Consider the following 25,468-nt stretch of genomic DNA (forward strand, 5'->3'; position numbering starts at 1 on the left):
TGCACCTTAATCATGCACCTTAATCAAGCATGCAAACCTTCAGTAGCTTGGTGACATGGCAAAAAACCATGATTTCTGGTGTCTGCAACCTAGTTCTTGAGAGCTAGGTAATAGCATTTATCTGATTGCTTCTTATTGTAGAGATATTTAGGAATGTGCATAATTGTGTGCATAATTGTATAGTCAAGAACAGGCATCCCCAAACTTCGGCCCTCCAGATGTTTTGGACTACAATTCCCATCTTCCCCGACCACTGGTCCTGTTAGCTAGGGATCATGGGAGTTGTAGGCCAAAGCATCTGGAGGGCCGCAGTTTGGGGATGCCTGGTCAAGAACCCTGAAATTATCATTTGAAAGAGCCAGTGTCTGTCCATGTCACTCTGGGATTGTAGGCTGATGAACTGAAACAGAGGAATTTGCCCCGTCTTAATATGGAGAGCTTTCAGTGGATAAGTGTTATGTTTAGTTTTTAACTTCAGGTGTGATATGTATATGTGCTCCAATCTGTATGCATTAGACAAAAGACTAGACATGCCATCATGTAGTTTGTGAATAAATTGTTTTTAAACTTAGAACTTTTCAAAAACAGAACTTTCATTGTTCATTGTTTTATTGTAACTGCATTTGATTTAAAAAAATGTTTTTAATGGTTACTGATTTTTTAATGTTTTTCTTAAAATCAGTTTTATTATTGTTGTGTTTGCTGCCCTGTGCTCCTTCAGGAGGAAGGGTAGAATATGAATTGAATAAATAAAAACTAAATAAATATTTTACCTATTGGTTCATTCTTATTTGACTTTCAGATTCAATCATGGGTCAAAATGTGGTTAGCAAGAAGAGCATACAAGAAACGGATGCAATATTTCAAAGATCATGTAAGGTTCCCCACCTTCCCTCCTATTCTGTACTGGGTAGATCCTCTGGGTCCTGCTGCTTTCAGTTTGACTGGACAAAAACAAATTTATAATAGATCAGACATTTGTCCCCTACCACGGGATGGCATGGTTTCGGTGCCAGAGGAAAAGAGATAAAAAGCATGCTTGAGTTTGCATTATATTCAGGAAGATAATTATTACAGCCTGTGTGATGATGTCCATAAATGCATAATCTGTGTCTTTTTCAGAATGAAGAAATTGTGAAAATCCAAGCCTTCCTTAAAGCAAACAAAGCTAGGGACGACTACAGGACACTGAGTAAGTGCTGGGTAATATTTTTGGGGCATAAATTAAGTGGGCGGATAAATGCCTAACAAACACCAGCACACATGTTGCAACTGGTTTGAGGAATTTTGTTTAGAATGAAATGTCTAAAGTTCCTGAGCTTAAATTATGATTTGTTTACTTAACTTGCAGCTGGTTCTGAAAATCCTCCTTTGAATGTCCTTCGCAAATTTGCTTATCTCATGGACCAGAGTGATTTAGACTTTCAAGAAGAGCTAGAAGTAACAAGGTTAAGAGAGGAGGTGGTCACAAATATCCGATCTAGTCAACAGCTGGAGAAAGATCTGAACCTGATGGATATCAAGATAGGATTGCTGGTTAAAAACAGAATAACTCTGCAGGTTGGTTAAACAGGTGACAGTGGTTGTGAGATCCCAGTGTTTTGGATAGTCCTATCCCATTTCCCTACTTTGGTAGCTCAGCTGCTTAATAACTGAAAGAGTACCAAAATAAATTTATCTAAGATCTTTGTGTTTTCTTAAATGAATAATTGCAGTTTTCCTATACACACACCATAGCTGCCAAGTTTTCCCTTTTCTCGCGAGGAGGCCTATTCAGCATAAGGGGAAATCCCTTAAAAAAAGGGATAACTCGGCAGCTATGACACACACACTTGTTGGGAGGCAATGTTCACACAACATTAGTCACAATCCATATCTATCCTGTCATTTCTGATGAAATACTGCATTTCCCCTGAACCAGCTTTAATCTGAAGTGAGAAAAAGAGTGATTCTAGATGCATTTTAAGCCAGTAAGGTTTACATAGCCTAAAGTTTTTATCTTCTAAATGAAGCAAAACTCTTTAATCTAGCTCCTGGAATCTACCTTCTATTACAATTACAATAGCCTAAAGGATTATTGTGGGGACGCGGGTGGCACTGTGGGTTAAACCACAGAGCCTAGAGCTTGCTGATTGGAAGGTCGGTGGTTCGAATCCCCGCAACGGGGTGAGCTCCCCTTGCTCGATCCCAGCTCCTGCCCACCTAGCAGTTCGAAAGCACGTCAAAGTGCAAGTAGATAAATAGGTACTGCTCCGGTGGGAAGGTAAACGGCGTTTCCGTGCACTCCTCTGGTTCGCCAGAAGCGGCTTAGTCATGCTGGGCACATGACCTGGAAGCTGTACGCCGGCTCTCTCAGACAGTAAAGCGAGATGAGCGCCGCAACCCCAGAGTCATCCGCGACTGGACCTAACGGTCAGGGGTCCCTTTACCTTTTTAAAGGATTATTGCCCCCAGTCAAGCAGTGTTGTCTCCTGCTACATGGAACTAATAAGTGGTTGAATCTGTGTGACAACTGTCTCTAGCTGGGCTTAATCCATTGACCCTCTGCCTGTTGCTTAGATGTCATTTTTTTACATTCAGAACTATGGTATGCACCTTTTTTTTTTTTTTTGCTAACTTAATATTTAGCCTTCTTACATCTGTTTTATTTGGTTGTAACAGACTGCTGTTGCCCAATATGTTCTACTTCTAATGTTGGTATTCTTTCTATGTTACTTACAGAACAGCAGCATTACTTTGCCTTAACAATTGAGTTCTGTGTTTGTTTGTTTTTACAGGATGTTGTATCGCACAGCAAGAAGCTGAACAAAAAAAGCAAAAATCAGGCAGAAGAGATGGTTTCTGGAGATAAGCAGGGCATCAAAGGCTTGAGCAAAGAGAGGCGGAAAAAGCTGGAGGCCTATCAACACTTGTTTTACCTTCTACAGGTGAGCTGTGTGGTGGTTGAGGATTCATGTTAAGTAGTTTCATAATACATGTCTGTTTGAATACCGGTAATGAATTCCCATTTTCAACATGGGGGGCAGGGAGAACCTTTGGTAAATATCACTTCTGACTTCAAACATATACACGTAGGTCCCACTATCTACCCACTCATTATGCAAAAAATCATTTATCCAAACCTTTCTATGCACACCACAGATTCTGATATCCATACATCCAGAGTTTGCCTACTTCTTTACTTTCTTGCTTGTTTGTGCTTTGATGGTCAGCAGCAGCCATTTTAGGGCAGAGACCATGCAGAGGAGAGGAGAAGAGAGGAGAGATCAGACAAATCAGAAAGCAGGAGAGATTGGACAAATTTCCTGCGTTCCTGTTCACTTGCAACATATATTGTTGCAATGTAGATTATTCAGAAGCTGTTGGTTATTGGCTCTTCAGTAGAAACACAAAAGTAGGGTGGCAAATAAGATTCCTAAATGAGTTTATCCATACAGTTATATTGCTTAGCTGTGTTTCACGTTATATAGAGGCCTGCGTTAACAACCTTACCTTATCTCTTCCTTCCTGCTGTCCTGGAGGTTATTCACTCATTCACTTCGCAGCCATTGTTGAAACCGCAATGAGAAACTTTATAGCCATGCTATCTTTTTAAAAGGCTTTCAGATGGCTGGCCTGTGTAGATAACCAGAGTGCCATAGTTTCCAAGAGTAAAAAAGTTGATACTAGGAAGTGGTGTAGTACTTACCGTTTTCTACCATGGCGTTTTCAGTCATTGGCAAGCTTGGATTAGTGTTGATATAAATGAAAGTGCATTAAGGACTCAGTGCTAATAAAGCAGGCAGTGGAAAACTTCACCATTTTGATTAATATGTTTTTTCAGTCATTCTAATATTTCTTCCATAGACTAATCCAACTTACCTGGCAAAGCTGATCTTCCAGATGCCCCAGAATAAATCCACCAAGTTTATGGATACAGTTATCTTTACTTTGTACAACTATGCTTCTAATCAGCGAGAAGAATACTTGCTTCTGAAGCTGTTTAAAACTGCTCTAGAAGAAGAAATAAAGTGCGTATATTAAAGGACACAGTGGCCCTACATTTTATCTCCATTTTTTTAATTCTAAGACTTCTATGTCTTGCCTCTTTAAACAAAATTGTAAACTGTTAAATTCCCTTCTGTTGTCTCTTGTGATTATAGTGGGTTTTTCATCGCAGGCAGAATTGCCAAGCATAGGGTGTTTGCATCATATTAACTGAAGCAGAATTTAAAGGATCAAACCGTAAATCATATCAGTAATGGTTTATATGCAAGCCATATTCTGTACTTCTGTATCAAAACCATCCTTCATTTTAGTTATCTTTACATTGAACAGAATAGTTTGTTGCCAAATTCTGTGAGCATGTTTGTTCTTAAACAGTTATTAGTGAATGGACAAAATGGTATGAGCCATTGTGCTTCACTGTTCCCATTCAAAAATCACAGACATAGGTTTTAAATCTTAAACCGTAATGTAAGTGCTGGTTATTTTTACTGCAGTTCCAAAGTAGACCAGATTCAAGACATTGTCACGGGAAACCCTACAGTCATCAAAATGGTTGTTAGCTTTAATCGAGGTGCTCGAGGGCAGAATACTCTACGTCAGTTGTTGGCACCAGTAGTGAAAGACATCATGGATGATAAATCTCTAGTCATCAACACAAGTCCCGTGGAGGTCTACAAAGCATGGGTGAACCAATTAGAAATGCAAACTGGAGAGGCCAGGTAAGTGTGCAACATGAATAAACTATATTTATTTATGAAGAATGTCCAGTGCTTTTTAACCATATAACTCCTTTAGGACAATGAAATGATTAATAAGTAGACATTAAAATGAATATGAAGTGTTAAAACAAATCTTATGATCTTCAAATGAAAGCTGTAAGTAAAGTTGTATAAGTAACTCAAATACTTATTCAATAGCAATCATGTAACATATTGATGTACTGTTTCCCAGTCTTAGCTATTTGTGCTGTATTTATGTTGCTCTAGGGCACGGGTGTCAGAGTCAAGGCCCGGGGGCCTAATCCGGCCCGGCAGACCTCGTGATGTGGCCCGCTGCCCGCCCAGGGCCGGAACGTTCACTTAGGCACGCCTGTGGTGGCTTTCTTTCCCCTGAGCTTACGGCGTGCTTTTGTTTTCTTTCTGAGGCTGCCGGGCTCGGGGCTGGGGAGGAGGGGAGAGGGGCGGGCTAGGCTAGCAAGGCGCCGCGTTATTGGCTGGCTGGCGTGACGCTGACGCCCCTCCCTCCTAACTGGCCCGCCCCTCGCCTCCCTGCTCCTAGAAGGCGGAGCATGGCGCTGCGCCTCTCAGCTGGTTTTTTTGCTTCTAGGGGGGGCAGCTGCGGGGGGGAGGAGGAGAGGTTTGACAGGGAGCAGGGAAGGCACGGGGGCTGCCCTTCCTCCTCCCAAGCCACCACCAGCGTGCCACTGCAGCTGCCCCCCTAGAAGCAAAAAACAGCTGAGAGGCGCAGCAGCCGGAGGAGGAGCAGGAGAAGGTGGACAAGGTCGGGGCCTCTGCAGCGGCGGCGGCGGCTCCACGTCCGTCCGTCCGGGCTCCCGTCCGGCCTCCTCGCCTTGCTCCTGGCCAAGACGCGCCCCTCCCTCCCTCGCCGCCTCCTCGTCCCTCCTTCCTCCCCTTCCTCCGCAGGCTCCTCCTCGCGCCCTGCGCGCGGGCAACTCGGTGGCAGCTGCAGACGCCGCTCCTGCTGCGCTTGCAATTGCAAGCCGAGAGGGCTGCTAGCAACGCCTCTGCTTTTTTTCTCCACCGCCCCCTCCCTTCCAGGAGCCCGGGTCAGGATCCAAGCGCCACCCAATACTTTTCTCCCTCTGCTGCTTTCGGGTGAGCACGGAGGATGGCTCCACCTCCTTCCCTCCAAAGCAGCTCCGCTCCGGGAAAAGCGAACCTGCCCCTCCTCCCCTGCTCCGTGAAGCATCTCTGCCGCTTGCAAAAGCCTGCTTTTACAAGCTGCGGGGGGAGGGGGAGAAGTTTGACAGGGAGCAGGGAAGGCACGGGGGCTGCCTTCACGAAGAGGAGGGGGGCAGCCCTTAACGATGCTGCTCTTCTTCCTCCCAAGCCACTGCCAGCGTGCTCCGCTTTTGCGGTGGGGGGGGAGGAACGAGCAGCCCACCCGCGTTAGCAGCCGCGGCGACAGAAAGAAAGTCGCTTCCCTCAGCTGCTCTTTGTTGAACGGGGCGAGGGGCAGAGAGGGCTGCTCCAACCCCAACATACACACACAGAGCCCTTAAGCTTCTCTTCAACATCTCTTTACTTGCCCACACACAAATACACACCCTCTGGCTTGCTTCAACACACACACACACACACACACACACACACACACACACACACACAGCACTTGAGTTTGTTCAACACCCCCACACCTTTATTTGATTCAACACCCCCCTACAAACGCACGTACACACACCTTGATATGGAAGATGGAGCAAGTTTGTTTTATCCTGCTCTGGAGGGCAGGACTCAAATGAATGGCTTCAAGTTAAAAGAAAGGAGATTCCAAACTAAACATCAGGAATAACCTTCTGGTTGAAAGAGCTGTTTGTCAGTGGAGTGGTCTCCCTTGGGAGGTGGTGGACTCTCCTTGGAGGTTTCTAAGCAAAGGTTGCATGACCATCTGTCATGGATGCTTTTGTTGAGGTTCCTGCATTGCAGGGGGTTGGATTGGATGACCCTCAGGGTCCCTCCCAACTCTACAAATCTATGATAAAGTGTTAGTCAGCAGCTGCCGCCGATCCTGCTGCTGAACTGCGTTCAGAGGAGGGGAAAAGAAAAAAGGAGAGTGCTTCTGGGCATGCAGGTCACCTTAAAAGACCACCACATTAGTGCCGCGTGGCGGAGCGGGCGCTAAGAAGCTTGTACAGATACAACCGGCCCTTTGAGGGTGACCAAACTGCTGATGCGGCCCCCGATGAATTTGAGTTTGACACCCCTGCTCTAGGGGATATTTTTTTTCACTTTGGGGCCTAATTCAGAAATTACCTTGATCACATGGAAGATAGTTCCCTGTTCTCTCTCATTGTGTGTGAGAGACACACACAGAGAGGGGAACATGAGTGGGGCCAGTAGTAGTAGTAGTAGTAGTAATACTGTAATAATAATATTAATAAATTTATTATTTCTACCCCGCCCATCTGGCTGGGCTTCCCCAGCCACTCTGGGCGGCTTTCAACAGAATATTAAAAACAGAATAAAACATCAAACATTAAAAACTTCCCTAAACAGGGCTGCCTTCAGATGTCTTTTAAAAGTGAGGTAGTTGTTTATTTCCTTGACGGGAGGGCATTTCATAGGGCAGGCGCCACTACCAAGAAGGCCCTAATAATATGATTTCCTTCCCACCTTGAATTTGTTATGGGTTTATAATTCACTGCTTGACCAAAGTTCTCAGCTGAGCAAGTAATTAAGATTAGTTGAACAAATTCAATAATTAGACATATAAAATTAATTTATTGTAACTTTTTCGGGGGGGGGGTGTACTATTCAATACACTATTCTCTTGCTGTGTGTAGCATCTCCTCTCTATTTCCCCAGCAAATTACCTTATGATGTAACAACAGAACAAGCATTGGCACATCCCGAAGTAGTGAATCGACTGGAGTCCTCAATTCAGAGCCTCAGAGCAGTAACTGATAACGTCCTTGCTTCCATATTCTCCTCTCTGAACTTAATGCCGTAAGTGAAAGTCCATAAGCAAGTTGTTTTTAAAAGCCATCTCTCATTTTTGCAAAATACTAGTTTAAATATATGCTTTGAATCATAAGGACACTTCACCAGCAGAGGGGAGTATTCTCTCTCCATCATCAAACTGGCATACTTTATATCTAATAAGCACTCATGATGTAAATTTTCTTTTGTGTCACCTTGTTTAGTTGGTTCTAAAGCAAAGTGTACTGTTTTGTTTTGTTTTTTGTTAACTTGAATTAGTTATTTTTCATCCTAAGTATCTTTCCATTATTTTCCTTTTTCATCTTTTTTTTGCATGTAGTTATGGAATGAGATATATAGCCAAAGTTCTGAAGAACTCGCTCCATGAGAAATTCCCAGAGGCAACAGAAGATGAGCTATTGAAGGTAGATTTGTGAGGGTGATTTGTCAGTATCTTTGTGCTTCCTGATTATGCCGACAGGCAAATTTATTTGCACTTGGGGAAACAGCCAGGGGCGTACCCAGGATCAAAACTAGGGGGGGCAAGCCATGGTCGTTCAGGGGCGGGGCCAAGGCATGGGAGGGGGGGACCACAAAGTGGGGAAGTGGGCGGGGCTACAGGGCCAGCGGGCCCTACGACTCGGCGGCGGCGGCTGCAGCCGCTAGATGAACCCCCGGGAAACAGGGCGGGGGGCGCCAGAGGGATCCGTCACACCACGGTGCCAGGGTGCCAGGTATGCTTAACACGGCCCTGCTCTGAAAACACCGCTCCCATCCATTTACGGCTAGCCACCCCCCTGAAAAACCCCTTTGGGCCCCGCTTTCCCTCCTCGAGGTCCCCCCGAAGCCTTGCCAGTTCCCACCCTATATATCTGGGATGGGGAAGGAGCTCAGAGGTCTGCTAGTCCTGGGGGGGCCATCCCCCCCATGGCCTGGGAGGATACTGGGGACCCCCCCGCCAAGCTGAGACCCTCAACGAAGAAGAAGCTGCCACCGCCGCCTCCCCATCGCAAGGGAGCAAAATATGGGAAAGGTGGGGTGGCGCAGCACAGGTGAGCGAGCGAGCCCCCCCCCAGCTGCGACCCTGCGGCGGTGGCGGCTCCCCCGCCCTCAACGCCCCTCTCTCAGCAGGGGCAGCAAGGGAGAGCAGCTGGTGGGGGCGCATTGCAAAGAAGGAAACAGCAGCCAATGCCCGGAGAGAGCTGTGCCGCCCCCCCAAGGCAGCTCCTTTCCTATTGTCGGGGTGGGGGGCGACGAGGAAGGGTCACTGCCGCTGGGCTACTCCTGCCGCTGGCAATCCGGCGCAAACACCCCCATGCAGCTTCCTTGCAGCAGCCACGACCGCCGCCTTCGGGCGCCGCCCCCCACTCCTCCTTTGCGGGCTTCTGACCGCCGAGGCTGAACTGGCTCCTGTCGGTGCACTTCCTCTCCCAGCCCAGGAGGAGTCTCAGTAGCAACTCCTAACTCAGGGGGGGTAGGGGGTGCGGAGGGGGAAGGGGGTGATTCCCAGCCCGCGGCGCCGATGATCGCAGTGCAGCCTACCGTGAGGCAGAGCGCGGCAGCAGCTGCAACCAATGCAGGGAGCCGCATCTCCTTCACTTGCCAGCCCAGCAGAACTCTTAGGCAGGAGAACTTGCCGCCCCTCAGGGCTTTCCATTGGGAGGCACGAAGGCTTTAGTGGGTGGGAATTGGTGCAAATGTAGGCAGGGCGGGCTGAGAGGAGCTGCCGCCGAGGAGCCGCAGCACCAGCAGCGTTTCCTCCCCCCTCCCCTCCCGTGTCAACAAGTGGGGCGCCTGCACAGGGTATTTGCTTCCCTAGTCGGGCCCGCAGTTTGGCCTTCTAGGGGGGGCAGCTGCACCCCCCTGCCCCATGCTGGGTACACCCATGGAAACAGCATAACTCAGAGGGGTAGGGAGAAGGAGTCTAAAAGATTCTCATCAGTGCTGTCGGACTTTACTGCTTATATAAACTCTTTCTCAGAGATGGTTCTACACAAGCTGTTGAATCTCTAAGACTGCAAGGTTTTCTATTTTAATTAAGTTGTCACTTCCTAGCTTTTCACATTTTTGCTTTTGTGCATCCATCTCCCATATCTCCAAGGAGGCACATCTCTGCCCTGCTCAATATCAAATGGCTCCAGAGTAGCAGGTTGCATGGGATCATTAACAGCTGTTTTCATACTAGTGGTAGTAGGTGGAAAGCAGCAGTGACATTGATAAGCAATTGTTTTAACTGTTTTTATATATGTATCTGGTTTTGTATCTGGTTTCATTATGCTAAATAGTTTCAGGATGCCTCTTGGGAAGCAATTCATAATTGAAATAATTAATTTTTGTTTTTCTAGGACACTAATGCTTAATTCTATAAGCTGCTGTCTTAGCATAGCAGCTTTTAGATCTGGATTATTCATAAGTGTTTTGGGGTGAGCCTATTTCCCCTAAAATAATGAATACTTACCAAAAAAAACTTCAGTTGTGACTTCACTTGTCATAACATTAGGACAAATAAATTTTCCTGCGACCTTAGAGCAGTGTTTCTCAACCTTTTTTGAGCCACGGCACACTTGTTCCGTGAAAAAAATCACGAGGCACACCACCATTAAAAAAGTTAAAAAATTTAACTCTGTGCCGCCCTATATTATAATTATGACTGTAAGAAACACTTGCCAAATATTGCTTTCTGGCGGGTCAGTGTTGTGTATTGGCGGCCGCCAGGCTCGTTTGCACTGAGCTTTGGGAAAGAGGAGGAGAAATATTGCTTTCCGGCGGGTTAGCGTTGTGTATTGGCGGCCGCCGGGCACGTGACAATGCAAATCGCCCTTCTCGTCGCCGCACGTCGCCGCACACCAGCCAGCGTCTCGCGGCACACTAGTGTGTCACGGAACAGCGGTTGAGAAACGCTGCCTTAGAGTAAAGGGTTGGTAATACATAGTAATAATTTTCCACTATGCTTGTTCTGAAGAAGTTAGTACAACATGTTTGAATGTGGCATTTATCCAAGCTGAAGCTGTCTCTTAGGAGACCTGGCAGAAAGTGTACTTCCATAAACTGGACATAGCTGCTCTTCTTTAGGTGTAGTCACTAATATTGAATGATCCAAGGATGGTTAAACCTGCTTTAACTCAAAAATAATTGCATTATGGTAAAGATGGCCCGTTTTGATCTTTTTAATGCAGTGAATATAATTTTTCAAAGTATTAATTAAGACCTATTTTCCAAAACTTCAAGACAACAGCAGCCTCAATCCAATCCAGAAACGTCTCTACAATTATAGTAGGAATATCCTTGTCACATCCAACAAATGGCTAGAAGTATTGACTTGACTCATAATTCAGTTTGGAGAGGAGTGGACATGAACACCTCGTTCCCCTTCCCCAAAGTAGGTGATGAGCTGCTTCACAGCCAACCATCTTGCTTAGTGTGCTGGTGCAGAAAAGCTTGAAGCTTGCACCCCCAGAGTGCTGGAATCTACATTGTGCAGCAGCCATTTCTGTGACTGATAGGGGAGGTCTAGACTGGTAAGGGAAGGTCTAAATAGATCCCCATTTCAGGATTTGGGGGAGAGATTGCACTAGTTGAAGGTAGGTGAAACTGGTTCCATAAATTGCAGTAAGCAAAACAGCTATTATCTTGGGTATACTTACAAAAAAAAGAGCCTTTTGTTATAGTACTTCGTCATAGTGTATCATAATTCTCCCCATAATCATATCATAAATTGAACTTTGCCTCTCGGGATGACAGCCCTTACTTGCCAGCTTGCAGTGGGGGGAAGACCATAGCTCAGTGGAGCAGTTACCAAGCATACAGAAGGGGACAGGCTCAATGCTTGGTGTCTCCTGGTAGGGCAGACAATTCCTGTAACTTTTTATAGGCTGAATTCCTATAGCTTTTTTTTACCACAAATGTTCCAGTTTACTTTTGCCCCACTTTTGCTATGCTATTGCCCCTTTGGACAGCAGTAATGTGGTAACATTAGAGAAGCGTCTTGGATCATACTACAGTAAAGCAGAAAAAAAATCCACCTCTAATGCGTGCAGTATTATTGTGTCATATACATGCTGCAAAATACAACCACAATGAAAGAACAGTCTGGAGGGTCCCTCAAACAATGTTACAATGTGTAGGATGAAACAAACCTCATTTGCAACAATGAACCAGAAGAAGAACAAAGTTAATTGTACAGATTGTTCACTATATTGTTACATTTTTGGGATGAATTGAAGGAGCTGGGAGAGTTTAGCGTTCCTCAATATCACTAAAGATATCCCTCCAGAATGAATTTTGAGTGCATGATGGACCAATAGATCCTGTTGATATATATGAAAGGAAGCCAACTTACTCCAACCTCTTAACCTGTCTTGGCTTGATCTTTCAAAACCCTGGTATTATGAGTTAACCTTTCAGGAAGGGCAATCTGCCAGATCCAATTGTACCAGGAAGCACGAAAAAAGTTCAATGAAGTTTTCCGACTACTAACCACTGTCATTCTAGCAGTGGCTAAGAGAGAGGCTAAAAGGTCTTTGGGCAACAGTCTGTAAACCAGTCTGTGTGGAGAGTGTTGTTGTTGTTGTTTGTTAGTTAGTCATATTTTTGCCACAGCAACTCAAAGCGACTTGCAGTTCTTTAACCAAAAACCAAACCCATACATACACTAAAACCAGCATTTAAAAATAAAAGAAAATTCTATTTTTCAAAACATTCCACCCCACACAAGGTCGTAGATAAAGCACAAAAGCCTAGTGAAAAAATGAATGTTTTTGCCTGGTGCCTAAGGATAAGTAATGATGGTGCCAGCAATGCCAGTAAAGAAGTTTTGAGATGGTGTTTAAAAGCTGCCATCAGCAGCCAGGAAAAGAGATTTCGAAACCTGAGCTGCTGGAGCCAGCTGTATAACTTTTGGAATGGAATTCCAGAGGGAAGGAGCTACCACTGGGAAGTATCCTGCAGCCTAACATATCTTAAATGTGGGCAAGTTCATATGAGTGAATAAGACCCTGAAGTATCAATACTGCTTTCAAGCAAGATATGAAGCAAAAAGACCCAGTAGGGTTTTCCTTTGACTTGTGTTCATAACAAATAAAAAGTTTGCTTTAAGAGATTTTGTTTTAAGAAATAAACATATTAAGGACTGTATAATGCTAAGGAGAAATCCTATCTGAAAATGCTTTCCTCCCATAGATCATTGGAAATCTCCTGTACTATCGCTTTATGAATCCAGCCATTGTTGCACCTGATGGTTTTGACATCATAGACATGACAGCTGGAGGCCAGATCCATTCTGATCAGAGGAGAAATTTGGGTTGTGTGGCCAAAGTCCTTCAACATGCTGCCTCAAACAACCTCTTTGAAGGGGAAAATGCACATCTCTCATCGATGAACAGTTACCTCTCTCAGACATATGAGAAATTCAGGTCTGTGCAAAGTAGGGGTGTGAGCAGTAAACTTTGTTGTGAAATTTACCTCCTTTAGATGTCAGTAGCCAGTTGTTTTAGGCTTCTCATAGACTTTTATTCTGTAGATAACCTAAATACTTTCCTTGGTGTTTTGAAAATTGACTTATTACTATTTCAGCATGTCATGCGAATTCATGCACACTGACGTTTTTATGCAAACTTTCCAGCCTAACTGGTAATTGTCATTACATTGCACAGGTTATACTTTCCTTGGACATAATAACCACACAATATTTTATTAAGGGAAATAATTTTTTTGTTATTTTATAAGACAATGGTAGGAAATAGTGCTTGGATTTCATGCTAAAATGTTGGGAAAGCTGTGCTCTTTGGCCCAAGTAATGCTAGTGTCTAAGTCGCCCCATCATTGCATGGGAATTATTTTGAGTTTAAATAAACTGTACAGAAATAACTTTTTAGCTGGAATATTAAAATACCGGTAGTTGTCAGCCGCACTGTTAATCATTATTATATTTACAAGGACCTCCTATTTAGATGGCTTAAAAGAGGATTAGACAGATTCATGGAAGACATGACTACTAACAATGGTTGTGTTCTACCTCCAATGTCAGAGGCATTGTGCCTCTGAGTACCAGATGTTGGGAATCACAAGTGGGCAGAGCGGTATGGTGCCCATGTCCAGCTTGCAGGCTTGCCACATGCATCTGGTTGGCCACTGTGGGAACAGAATGCTGGTCCTAGATGGGACATTGGCCTGACCCAATAGGCTTTTTCTTTGGTTGTTATTTCAGTGCATGTGACTATCTTGCTTGAAACTTTAAGTCAGGCTTCCTCAAACTCGGCCCTCCAGATGTTTTTGGCCATAGCTCCCACGATCCTTAGCTAGCAAGACCAGTGGTCAGGGATGATGGGAATTGTAATCTCAAAACACCTGGTGAGGGATTTTGTTTACATTTAAAACAAATTCTGTCTTTTGGCTATATGGCTTCACGGTGACTTTAGTATCATTCAGGGGTAGGCTGATTTATCTGTGGGTGATTTGAAGTAGATCAGCAAGGTTTTTCCGGCTGCCAATTGTTTAACAATGGCAACAACAACAAATTTTCCTGCCCTAAATTCTACCGTTAAAATGAATAGAGCTTGGGACCATGGGCAAGCGTAGATTTGTGTGTTGAAAAGCTTAACTCCAATCTTGTTTAGTGAAATTACAATTTCCTTTCCTCCTTAGGAATTTTTTTCAAGCAGCATGTGGCGTTCCTGAACCTGAAGAAAAATTCAATATTGATGAATACTCTGATATGGTGACACTAAGCAAGCCAGTTATATACATTTCTATTGAAGAAATTATCAACACACATTCAGTAAGTGTGTGCCAAGTAGAATTGGAAAGCACTGAAATAGTACCTATTAAATTTGGGTTGTGGAGTTTTTGGAATATGGGAATAAAATTTGTAAAATAAGATAATCTGAGTATAGTTTTGCAAACAGATTGATAATAGGCACATGTAAGTGGAAGTAAACACCTTATAAAGCTTAGGGGGGGGTTCCATAAATATGAGTTAGTGTTGGTGAAGTTTTGTTGTTGTTGTTGTTGTTGTTGTTGTTGTTGTTGTTACTTGTTAAATTATAGCTTCTGATCTGCTAGCTGTTTTTAGGAGTACTGAATAGCCCAACAAAAAGAATGGACTTCTATCAAAATAGATATACGAGTTAATAATAGCATACAGTAACATGTCTGATTTTGCAAAAGTTTCAAGAAGGGCAATTTTCTTTACAGCTTTTGCTAGAGCATCAGGATGCCATTGCTCCTGACAAAAACGATGTCTTAAATGAGCTCTTGGAAGGGCTGGGAGAAGTTCCTGATGTGGAGACATTCCTTGGTAAGCAAACGAAACAAATGTGTACTTGAAAGATAGACCTAACTTGTATGTGGATGAAAAATAAAAGTAGGCCTCAAACTAGATGATGGTTTGGTTTGTGCATATCTTCTAGAAATACCTGTTCTATTTCTAGAAATTAGCTATCAAATAACTATAAGGGTAATCAATTTTTTATTTATAGCTTTTACATGCTGATAAAGAATGTAGTGCTGAATAGCTTTCATAGATATCTATGTGGGAAGCATCAGGCAGCCTTGCTCTTCCCAATAAGGGGTGGAAGGATCTGTCAACCTTGATTCTCTCTAAAGCAAGCAAAAGCAGGTGAGTGAGTTTGAGTGCAGAAATAGGAAGTGAAGTTCTGACGGACGTTTTGGTCAAGAAAGTGAATAATACTGGGATTAGAGACCTATAAGAGAAGGGGAAAGCAAGCTAGGTGGGACAGAAAAGGGAGGTAAATCATATAAAGATGCTTCCATACTCATGTAACAAGACTTCCCCCTCCTCTCCCTGCATGCTCCCAAAATCTGTTCTGTGGGGTCTCCCAACCTTCTGGCGGAGATCCTCTGGGGTGTACAGGAAGCTGCAGAGGAGAAGAGGGGGAAGTTCTCTTGTGCATGTGGGATAGCAAAATTGCATGCAATCCTTTATGGATATATTTTTAGTTTTTAGCGTAGTCGACCTCTTGATTAAGTAAGACATACTGTGTAGAATATATGTGCCCCTCTGAATGGGGCACAAAAAATGCAGCTAGGTCAGTCTTTCTCTGATTGAAGATGGTTTCAGGGTAAATGCATCAAAACACAGTATTTCACGAGAAATAACAGAATATGAATTGTTGCTAATTTATGTATACAATATACTGTTTCCCAAATCAGCAGTGGGAGCACACTGGGTGCAGAGGGTACTGGTAAATAAGACTGTGTAGACCGTCTAGTGTGATTTGGCTAGTCAAGAAGCATAATGTTATAATCAGGGTAGTATGTATTCCAGAATTCCATGTGGTCAACAGAATTAGCCAATAAATTGGGTATTTAGTGCAATGGTCAATAACCATAACTAGCTCTCCTCAGCACAAAAAGTTTCTTGAAAACATGGGAGCAGTGCTTGGTGCAAAGGAAGACAAGAGGAGCGCTGAAGATTTTTTAGCAATTTGGACAGAGCTTCAGTATCTTGCAGCTCTTTACCCCTTCCTATCCTCATGACTGGCACAGGTGTAATACATATTCTTAACTGTACATAAAATATTCTGAATATTGCTTGCTTTGGTGTAGAATTATTTATTATTGTTATTGTTATTGTTATTATTAAAATGTGTAGGGTACACAAACCCATGGCTATATAATATCAGATTCAGTTTTTAGTTTGTTCCAACTTTAATCTCTCTTTACAATCCTCAATTACACTTTTTTTCTCCCCTCTTCAGGGGAAGGTGCTGTAGATCCCAATGACCCAAACAAGGAAAATACTTTAAGTCAGCTTGTGAAGACAGAAATCTCTCTTTCACTGGCCAGGAAGTATGACTTACGGGAAGGTGAAGAACAAGATATTAAGGGCCTGATGATGAAGTATGTTTTTTAAATAATGCTTTTGCTGAATTTTACTACTGTAATTTGCTGCTAATTGTACAATTTATTGCCTTGCGCCAAAGAAAACCTTACATTCTATGTGAGCCTTAAATAGATGAGCAGACATTTAAGGACAATATATATCATTTATGCTAAGGAAGATTTAGTATTTGAAGCCATGCAAGCAGTTGTATGATAAAGTATCATTCTTTAAATTATTTTTAAATCCTTGGTTCAAGCCCTAATCACAGTGGCACACATTGAAATCAGCAAAGCTCCCATGAAAGTGTGCTCAGCAAAAGGGATTCAATAGATAGATGACAAACGAATAAACAAATAATTGAGCATTGTCCCAAGCCCTGTTACATATTCTGAAGCAAAGTCTGCACCTTTTAATCAAACAGAATCACACTGTATATGGACACCTCAAAATGTAAATGTTGGGTTTGTATGTTGGTATTCGGAGGCAACTTTACAATGGTATACTCTTGGAAAGCCTATAGAAAGAATACACAGGAACCTTTCCCTAATAAGGTTTTTTGAAAAAGAGGGTGTTTGAAGAGAAGGGTACAGATAAGACTTCACAGAGAACCAAAGGAAACAGCTGTCTTGAATTTTTCACTGTTAGAAGGAAAGATACACTGGAAGAACTTCTTTAAATAAAAAGGCACATATATTCTGAGTAAATGTGGTCAAAATTAACTTGTACTTTTACTCTCTACTGCCATTATACCTGCTAAGGTTGATGCAGAGAGAGTAAAATGGCATAGCTTTGCCCCACTTTCAGACATTCTAGAGTCCTCCCCTCCACCCCACCCGGTTTATATTTTTAACTATGTATGCACACGTTTTCCTGTGACATTCAGCAAAAATATTGATATAAAATCAGAATTAAACAAAATGCCAAACTGATCACACATCCAGTCCAAAAATACAGCCAAGTGGGTAAAACCACAGCTAAAACCAGTTCATGCTGTGTGATTGAATGTCTGAGTGAATAAAAATATTCTTGCCTGGTTTTAGAATTTTAATATTTCCAACACTTCCATTCTTAAAATATTCCATTTACGGTGAATATTGCCATGAAGAAGAATGTTTAAGTTTTGGTATTTGTATTAAACTGTTAGATAATGTCCAGTGTTATACAAGCAGACTTTTCCTTCCCTTGCCATCTTCTCTGAGGGGTTGAAGGAACTTCGGGAGTTTGTGGCGATGCAGGAGGATAGAGGGTGAGAAAAAGACTCTGCTTGCAAGTGGAAAACACTTGTGCAGTTGGGTGGACATCATTGGATGATGTTGTTTCATACTGAAATGCCTTTCTGTAAAAATCATAATTATGCAGAATTTTCCAACTTTTTCCCTCGTTAAGGACAAAAAGACTTATTATTGATGTGATCCGAACTCAGCCAGGAGAGACACTTGTAAAAATCCTGGAAACACCAGCATCTGAAATTCAGGTAACTAATTCTTCTCCCCCCCCCCCCCCGACTGCGTCAGACCAACATGGCTACCTACCTGAATCTAATCCTCCTCCTATCTGAGTAGAATAACTTTGGTTGTACTCTTGGTAACCAGGCCTTAAAACAAAATGTACTCTTGTGTTTTGGCATCTTTGCAAAATGTTTGGAATCTGAAGACAAATACTGTAGGGTAGATTCAACTAGTGTAACAGGGCTCCTCCCTCCCTCTTCTCCCCCTGAACATCCCCTCCTCAGTTGACTCTGGGAGGTCTGGTGAAACCCCAGAACAGCATATGGTGGAAAGAAGAAAAGAGATCATTTCATCAGATATGACTGAGGCACTGTTAGTGGCCGGTTCCCTAGACCAGATGGATGGAAGGTTGCCTGCTCTTGATGGGATTACACTCCCTCTGAAGGAGTGGGTACGTAGCTTGGGAGTACTTCTAGATTCATAGCTGTCACTTGAGGCTCATCTGGCCTCAGTGGTGCAGTGCTTTCCATCAGCTTTGGCTAGTGCCCCAATCTGGACAGGGATTGCCTAACTTCTGTTGTTTATGCTTGGGTACCCTCTGTTAAATTACTGCAATGTGTTATATTGAGGGCTGCCTCTGAAGACAGTTCAGAAACTTCAGCCGGTGCAGAATTCAGCAGCCAAGTTGTTCACCAGGAAAAGACGGTTTGAGCATATTACACCCATCCTGGCCTGACTGCACTGGCTGCCGATTAGTTTCCAGGCCCAATTCAAAGTGCTAGTTTTGCCCTATAAAGTCTTAAAAGGCTCAGGACCTCAATATCTCAAGGACCGCCTCTCCCCATATGAACCAACCTTCAACGTGCAATTATTATTCGAGGCCCTTATTTGTGTGCCGCTTCCATGGGAGGTCCAGAAGGTGACAACATGAGAACGGGCCTTTTCTGTGGTGGTTCCCCGTTTGTGGAATGCTCTCCCCAGGGAGGCTTGCCTGGCGTCTTCATTACATATCATTAGGCACCAGGCAAAAATGTTTTCTCAAGTAGGCGTTTGGTTGATCAACATTCTATTGCTTTTCAAATGTGTTTGTGGAAGGGGGGTTATGCATTTGTTTTTGTTTTATTATCTCTTTTGTATTATCATTTTGTATTTTTCTGCTGTGAACTACCCTGGGATCTTTGGATGAAGGGTGGCATACAAATTAAACAAATAATACTTTTCCCCTGTCCCATCTCTAAGAGACTTTGGGCAGTGTATATGTCCCTTATCTCCCGCTCCCCTGCTGTTTTATCCTTTCAACAACCCACTAAGGTGACTTATGCCTAGGTGAAGAGGTGAACCTGGGTTTTTGTGATCCAGGTCTTACTATCTAGACATTGCATGCTGGCTCTTGACTAAAGCTTTGATACATTATTTCTAAAAAGGTCAGTAATAATTACATATAGCATTTTAAAATATATTGGTATCCCAGCATTTTCTCATCGTAGAATACTCTTGTATTATGGTGATTTCTGTAGGAATTCCTTCCAAACGCACATTTGAGTTTGCAGCTCAAACTTACTCAGCATCAGACTTTATGGGATCTACAGCACAGTTACCTGCAGGTGTTTGTTTTAATTTGCTTTAAATGTTCTGTTGATGCTTCACTAGTTTTCCAGGAAGAAGAAAAATATGGGCTTTGTACATGAAATGAAGTAGTTTGAACTTGAGTTTATTTGGCTTGTCACATGAACATAAACTTTATGGGGAAGCTAGGAAATTTCATGGGAACACTTGTGTTTAAAACCTCTACACACTTTATGTAATGTTATTCTTCAGAATCTTCAGATGTCACTGTAAGAAACTAAATATACAGTTTGTCTAATTGTGATATATTTTTGAAATGTCATACAAGCTGGAAAGAATTATTAGGGGTAGGGAAATACATCTAGAAGAGTAGCCATTACAGGAAAGGTTGAAGGAACTGGGGGTCCAATTCTGTCTGGAAAGCTGGACTAATCCAAAAGTTAACTAATCCATGTAGGAAAGTTATAACACCCATGAGGTTAATGTGTGCATAGTTAATAGGCTTCATTGTTTGTATAAAGGTGTAAACTGCTCTTTCTCTTAGGAAGCTGAGCACTTAAAAATAATTGAAAAACGTGCAATCTTGGATTCTAAAACTCCAGAAAAAATGAAACACAGTCAATCTATTCTTGAAGAAGGGCAGCTACCACTAGAACAAAAGAAAAGGAAAATCCAGAGGAACCTCCGGACACTGGAACAGGCTGGACTGGTTTCATCCGAAAATAAGTACCAGGAAATAATCAATGAAATAGCAAAGGTACTTTGAATATTGTTAAATTTCTCCAACTATGAAGGAAATAATTCAACCGTACTGCAATACACACACGCACACACACACACACACACACACACACAATCAGTTTTCTTGTAAGCATGGTGCTAGTTCTACTCCACTAAATTTTGGGCAATTCTATCCTTTCACTGTAGCCTGTAATGTTTTGTAGTCTGTAAACGGTTCTTGGGGAGGGGGAGGAAGGGAAGAGTAGACATGGTTTCACAAGCTGCTTTCCACTTTCACAACATTGGATACAAATATGTATGACTCCTATAGCCATCAGCTTCTCCATAATAGTTTAGCTGGAATCATTCATTACTCAATGGAAGTACTCAAGAACAGATAGTTTGCTTATAAAAGCATTCCCCATCAACTAAATAAGAAACCTGACACCTCTGTAGAAGTAAAAAATAAATAAATTGCATGTTTGCCATGTAAAAGAAATCAACTAATAAGTGAAAACTTTCTTTAGGATATCAGAAATCAACGAAGATACAGACAGCATCGAAAAGCAGAACTGGTGAAACTCCAGCAGACACTAAATGCACTCAATTCCAAGAAAGCTTTTTATGAAGATCAAATAAATTATTACAACACTTATATCAAAACCTGTTTAGATAACTTGACAAGAAAGTAAGTGAAATACTTTTATTTTATTTTTAAAGAAAATCCAGCACTTTAGCATCATAGGTAGAAAGCTTCGTTATTATCAAGTTACAGGGTGGAATTAAATGTAGCACTAAAGAGGTTGTTCCATCAACAGAAGCATTTCTGCTTGCTCCACGTAATGATCTTTATTCTGTTCTCCCTGCATCCGTCCCTCCAGAACAGACCAGGGGTGAGAGGAGGTGGTGGTGGAAGCCTTGTTATGCTAGCACAGGCATCCCCAAACTTTGGCCCTCCAGATGTTTTGGACTACAATTTCCACCATCCCTGACCACTGGTCCTGTTAGCTAGGGATCATGGGAGTTGTAGGCCAAAACATCTGGAGGGCCGCAGGTTGGGGATGCCTGTGCTAGCAGGAGTTCTTGCTCTACGGGCCTGTTGAATCACTAGAAATCCCTTGAAATTTACTAAAACAAACACTGACCCATGCTTTAATATAAGACTTTAGATCAGTGTTCGAAACTGCCATTGTTCTAGGTGCATTTTTGTGACAGGAAATTTCTTTAGGGCGAGCTGTTTCTAAGCTCTGGGCGCAGTATTGTGCCTCAGAGTTCTGATCAGAGTGGAAGCAAAGGAGGACCTTTTTTTTTACATCCTCACTTCCAGCTACTCTCTGAAGACTCGAGAAGACTTAAGAATATTAGGGGGATGGGCAGGGGAAGGACTAGACCATGTGAAAAATGAACATGCGGTAATATTTTAGCTGCAGTTCATTCATTTTCAGCTTTGTATTCTTGTTATTTAAAAAGTGTGCCTTGACATACCGTTCTTTTTTCTTTTTAACTCACACATGCGTGTCTGTGGAGGGATAAAATATAACTGATAAATTCCCTCACCTCATGTTGGCTCTTCCATCCATCTCACCAACCAAAGCAGAATTAAGGTTTGAGAGTGCTAACTATCTGCATACTGTAGTGGTGCAGTCATGGTTGCTTGATCCCTCCTGGGTAATGTTCCAGTGGTGAGTGGGAACAGAGGCAGAAGAGGGTGGGACAATGTGTGCATGTTCTGAGAGCCAATCAGAGAGGTATGGAGGGCCACATTCCCTACCTCTTACGTAAAAAGTGGCAGCTGGACATTCCATATCACCTGACTCTTCCCAGCAGCAGAGGTGAGTGATGAAAAGTAATGGGGTAGAAACAATTGATTCCCCAGTCCTAAAATATTACTGCTTTTACTCATCAATATAAGGTTCCAATACATGTTCCAACAAACCCTTATCATGTGGCAAGTTATGGTTGCCTTTGTTCTAAAAACAGATAGCAGGTAGGAAGTATGTTAACTTGATTAATTGTTCTAAAAACATATGCCTTTATTAGGGAAGGGGGTAATGTATGTGGGCTAACACCTGCTTACAGCTTTCACATTTTACAGAAATTCGCGGAGATCAATCAAATTAAATGGGAAACAAGAGGAGAAAGGAAACAAACTCAAGAACATTTCGCTGAAGTATACAGCAGCTCGCCTGCATGAAAAGGGGGTTATACTAGGCATTGATGAACTTCAGCCTAACCAGTAGGTTTTTCACCCAGTATTTTCAGAACATTAGCTCTGCTCTTTGACTATTAAACATTTAATCGACTATCTTATAATTTTATTTACATTTTTGAATTATTTTTTTATCTTCTAAGGTTTAAGAATGTGATGTTTGAAATTACACCTGGTGAAGAAGTGGGTGACTTTGATATCAAAGCTAAATTTTTGGGTGTGGAGATGGAAAAAGTACAGCTCCATTTTCAGGTAAATCTTTCTTTTAATTATCTGAATGTATGTGCGTCTCTCCTCCCCCCCCCATTAAAGTGGCATGCTCCCCACTTTACATGATTGCACTTATGCGCATGGGGGGGGGGGGCTGGAACGTAACCCCCATGTAAGTGAGGGGACCACTGTACATGCACAAGATCGAATGGCCTTGAGTTTATGGTTGATGTGAGGTTTTAATTGGGGACTTCAGCTCACACTCTCACTGCTATACTGCATCATTTCTTGCCTAATTTCCAGTCCTTTTAGTGGATTGTGCCTGCTGTCATCTGTATGTTTCAAACTGTTTGTTTGTTTTACTTTTTTAAAAATATATATATATTTTTATTAAAGATTTCTTGAATTACAAAGGTGTGTGCAGTGTCACTCATATTTTAACTTTTGAGACAAACCTGAAACAGTCCAACTGATACTCTGGGACTACTGAAAAGTGTCCTCCCCAAAAATATATATATACCAAATATATGCAAAAGTCTGTATCATTATCAGACATAAACTGGTTGAGTTAGCTCCATCATTGCATCACTGGCCTTACCAGACAGAGGCCTGAAAAAAAATGCTTTACTTAATTAAGCACTTGTCTGTCTGTCCTTGCTGTACAAAGATTTATGGTATTGAGGCTTTTTTGTTCGCCAGATGGCAAATTATGAGTTATGCTTGAGAAAAGGATTGCTAGAGACTTTGTCTCTGCATTTTTATTTTTATTTTCAGTATGTGATATGCATTTGAATGCAACATGGAAATAAAATTTATGGTTTTAAAATGACTTTTATTTATTGCAGGATTTGCTTCAAATGCAGTATGAAGGTGTCTCTGTAATGAAAATGTTCGATAAAGCAAAAGTAAATGTAAACCTCCTCATATTCCTGCTGAACAAGAAATTCTATGGAAAATGAAGCCTAATCTTATTGGACTCTGCTTCAAATAATCTGCAGTTTTGGGTCTTTGTGTTTTAACTATTTGCTATTATGCAGCAGGTGTTCCTTCAAGAAAGTCCAGAAGAATGTACTTATGTGCCTTTTTCATCCTTTGATAAAACAGTAGTAGCATACAAAAATATGAATCAACTGAAACACTTCCAGATTTCTGTGGTGTAGGTACTCAATTAAAATGGATATGATTTAGTGACATTGAAACACTGTGTCTCTGATCTCTTTAAATATGCAGGACATATATTTGGACAGCATATATTCAATTATTTTCCCACTAAATATTATATACCCCAATTACCAAATACAATTCTCTTTTAGACAATTATTCATAGGGAAAATAAATCCTAATTTGTGTCTCTACATAATACTTTTGGCAAATGTTTCTTTAAAGCCTAGGGCTCTTTTCCAGAGATCTGTCAATTGTAAAGTGAATTATTGTGCAATTCAAAGTTTTTATAGGTAATTATAAATTTAACATTTACTGTATAAAATATATATTTTGCAATTCATTCCTACTAAAATGCACTACTGCCTCATTGAAATCTTATATACACATCCTTTTAATTTATGTGTAAAGGGGCAATTTGAATAGTGATCAATTTTTTTGCAATGTACTTGAGGTATTTTAAAGAAATAAATTGTGCCTGTCTTTTTTGTAAGAAAAGAAAAAAATCCACAAATAAAATGCAATAAATCAGCACGTTAGTTGGTCTTATAAATGCTTTCAGTATTGTTGTATTGTTTTTATAACTTGCGTGTATGTTTGCGTGTTGTTAGTAACTGTTGTAGTACTACTGTGTCTGCCTTCGCAAGTGTGGAAACCTCAGAAGTTGTCTAAAGAAACGATTCCTACGCCATTTCTAAAGATGAGTGATGTTCTCTAAATTTGAAATAGTTTGGAGGGGAAAGGGTTTGACTACAAAGCCAAGGTAGTGTCCTTAGCCTATACCTCTCATGTGTTCTACTTCCATTCCACTAGCTCAGTACAGCCTGAGCTTGGTTTAAGTTAGCTCAACCTGCTCACCTTTAAATAATCAGGGATGCCCACAAAAGTGCTTTTCCTGCTTCTTTAGGGAACAGTTGCGCAGAGTTTTTCTAAGACATGCCCAAGCCCCAGCTTCCCATATGAAGGATAATATTCCTCAGCAGTAAGAAATACAAATATAACTTTTCTTACAGTGAATCATTGTCCCTGGAGGTGATTGATGCCTCCTTGTGAGAGGAGGCTGTGGTAAAACCACTCCTTAAAAAACCCTCCCTAAATTCAGAAAATCTAAGTAATTACCAGTCAGTTGCCAATCTCGCCTTCTTGGACAAGGTTCTTGAGCAGGTGGTTGTGGACCAGATCCAAGTTCTCTTGGGGGGAACTTGACTTTCTATCTATATCCATTTCAATTGGGTTTTAGGCCCAATTTTGGCACAGAAACCTCTTTGGTTGCCCTGCTGGGAGAAGTGTGTCCCTGTTAATTCTCCTCAACCTCTCAGCAGCTTTTGATACTATTGACCATTGTATCCTTCTGGAGTAGCTGTCTGAGTTAGTGGTCCGGTCCTATTTGGATGGTTGCTTCCAGGATGTGATGCTTGAGGGGTGCTCTTTGGGATCCATGGAGCCTTCATTGTAGGGTTTTTCAGGGTCTGACTTTATCCTCCATGCTGTTTAACATTTAGATGAAACCACTGAATGGGGTTATCTGAAGTTTTGGAGAATGTACCTTACATTAGCTTTGGCTTGTGGCCCAGCTGTGCCTCTATCTGGATAGGGATAGTGTTAACTTCCATCATGTATGCTCTGGTAAAGTGTCGTCTTATTAACCTATAAAGCCTTAAATTGC

The 25,468-nt window shown here is 42.0% G+C and overlaps 1 protein-coding gene across 2 annotated transcripts in view; it reads left to right on the plus strand.

Moving 5' to 3' along the window:
* IQGAP2 (IQ motif containing GTPase activating protein 2) overlaps positions 1–24,336 on the plus strand; it is a 131,109-nt gene extending 106,773 nt beyond the window's left edge. For both annotated transcript variants that reach the window (XM_035100066.3, XM_035100065.3), the window contains 18 exons: positions 803–874; positions 1,123–1,192; positions 1,352–1,560; positions 2,778–2,927; positions 3,847–4,010; positions 4,482–4,706; positions 7,533–7,673; positions 7,987–8,071; positions 12,825–13,057; positions 14,289–14,421; positions 14,838–14,940; positions 16,364–16,505; positions 17,875–17,962; positions 20,047–20,259; positions 20,750–20,910; positions 22,318–22,458; positions 22,575–22,683; positions 23,487–24,336. In XM_035100066.3, the coding sequence (XP_034955957.3) occupies positions 803–874; positions 1,123–1,192; positions 1,352–1,560; positions 2,778–2,927; positions 3,847–4,010; positions 4,482–4,706; positions 7,533–7,673; positions 7,987–8,071; positions 12,825–13,057; positions 14,289–14,421; positions 14,838–14,940; positions 16,364–16,505; positions 17,875–17,962; positions 20,047–20,259; positions 20,750–20,910; positions 22,318–22,458; positions 22,575–22,683; positions 23,487–23,600 (2,553 nt within the window). In that variant the 3' untranslated portion in view covers positions 23,601–24,336. The remainder of the gene's footprint in view (positions 1–802; positions 875–1,122; positions 1,193–1,351; positions 1,561–2,777; positions 2,928–3,846; positions 4,011–4,481; positions 4,707–7,532; positions 7,674–7,986; positions 8,072–12,824; positions 13,058–14,288; positions 14,422–14,837; positions 14,941–16,363; positions 16,506–17,874; positions 17,963–20,046; positions 20,260–20,749; positions 20,911–22,317; positions 22,459–22,574; positions 22,684–23,486) is intronic.
* Positions 24,337–25,468: the final 1,132 nt, after the last annotated feature.

This window comes from Zootoca vivipara, chromosome 10, assembly GCF_965207765.1.
Source record: "Zootoca vivipara chromosome 10, rZooViv2.hap1.1, whole genome shotgun sequence".
NCBI lineage: Eukaryota > Metazoa > Chordata > Lepidosauria > Squamata > Lacertidae > Zootoca > Zootoca vivipara.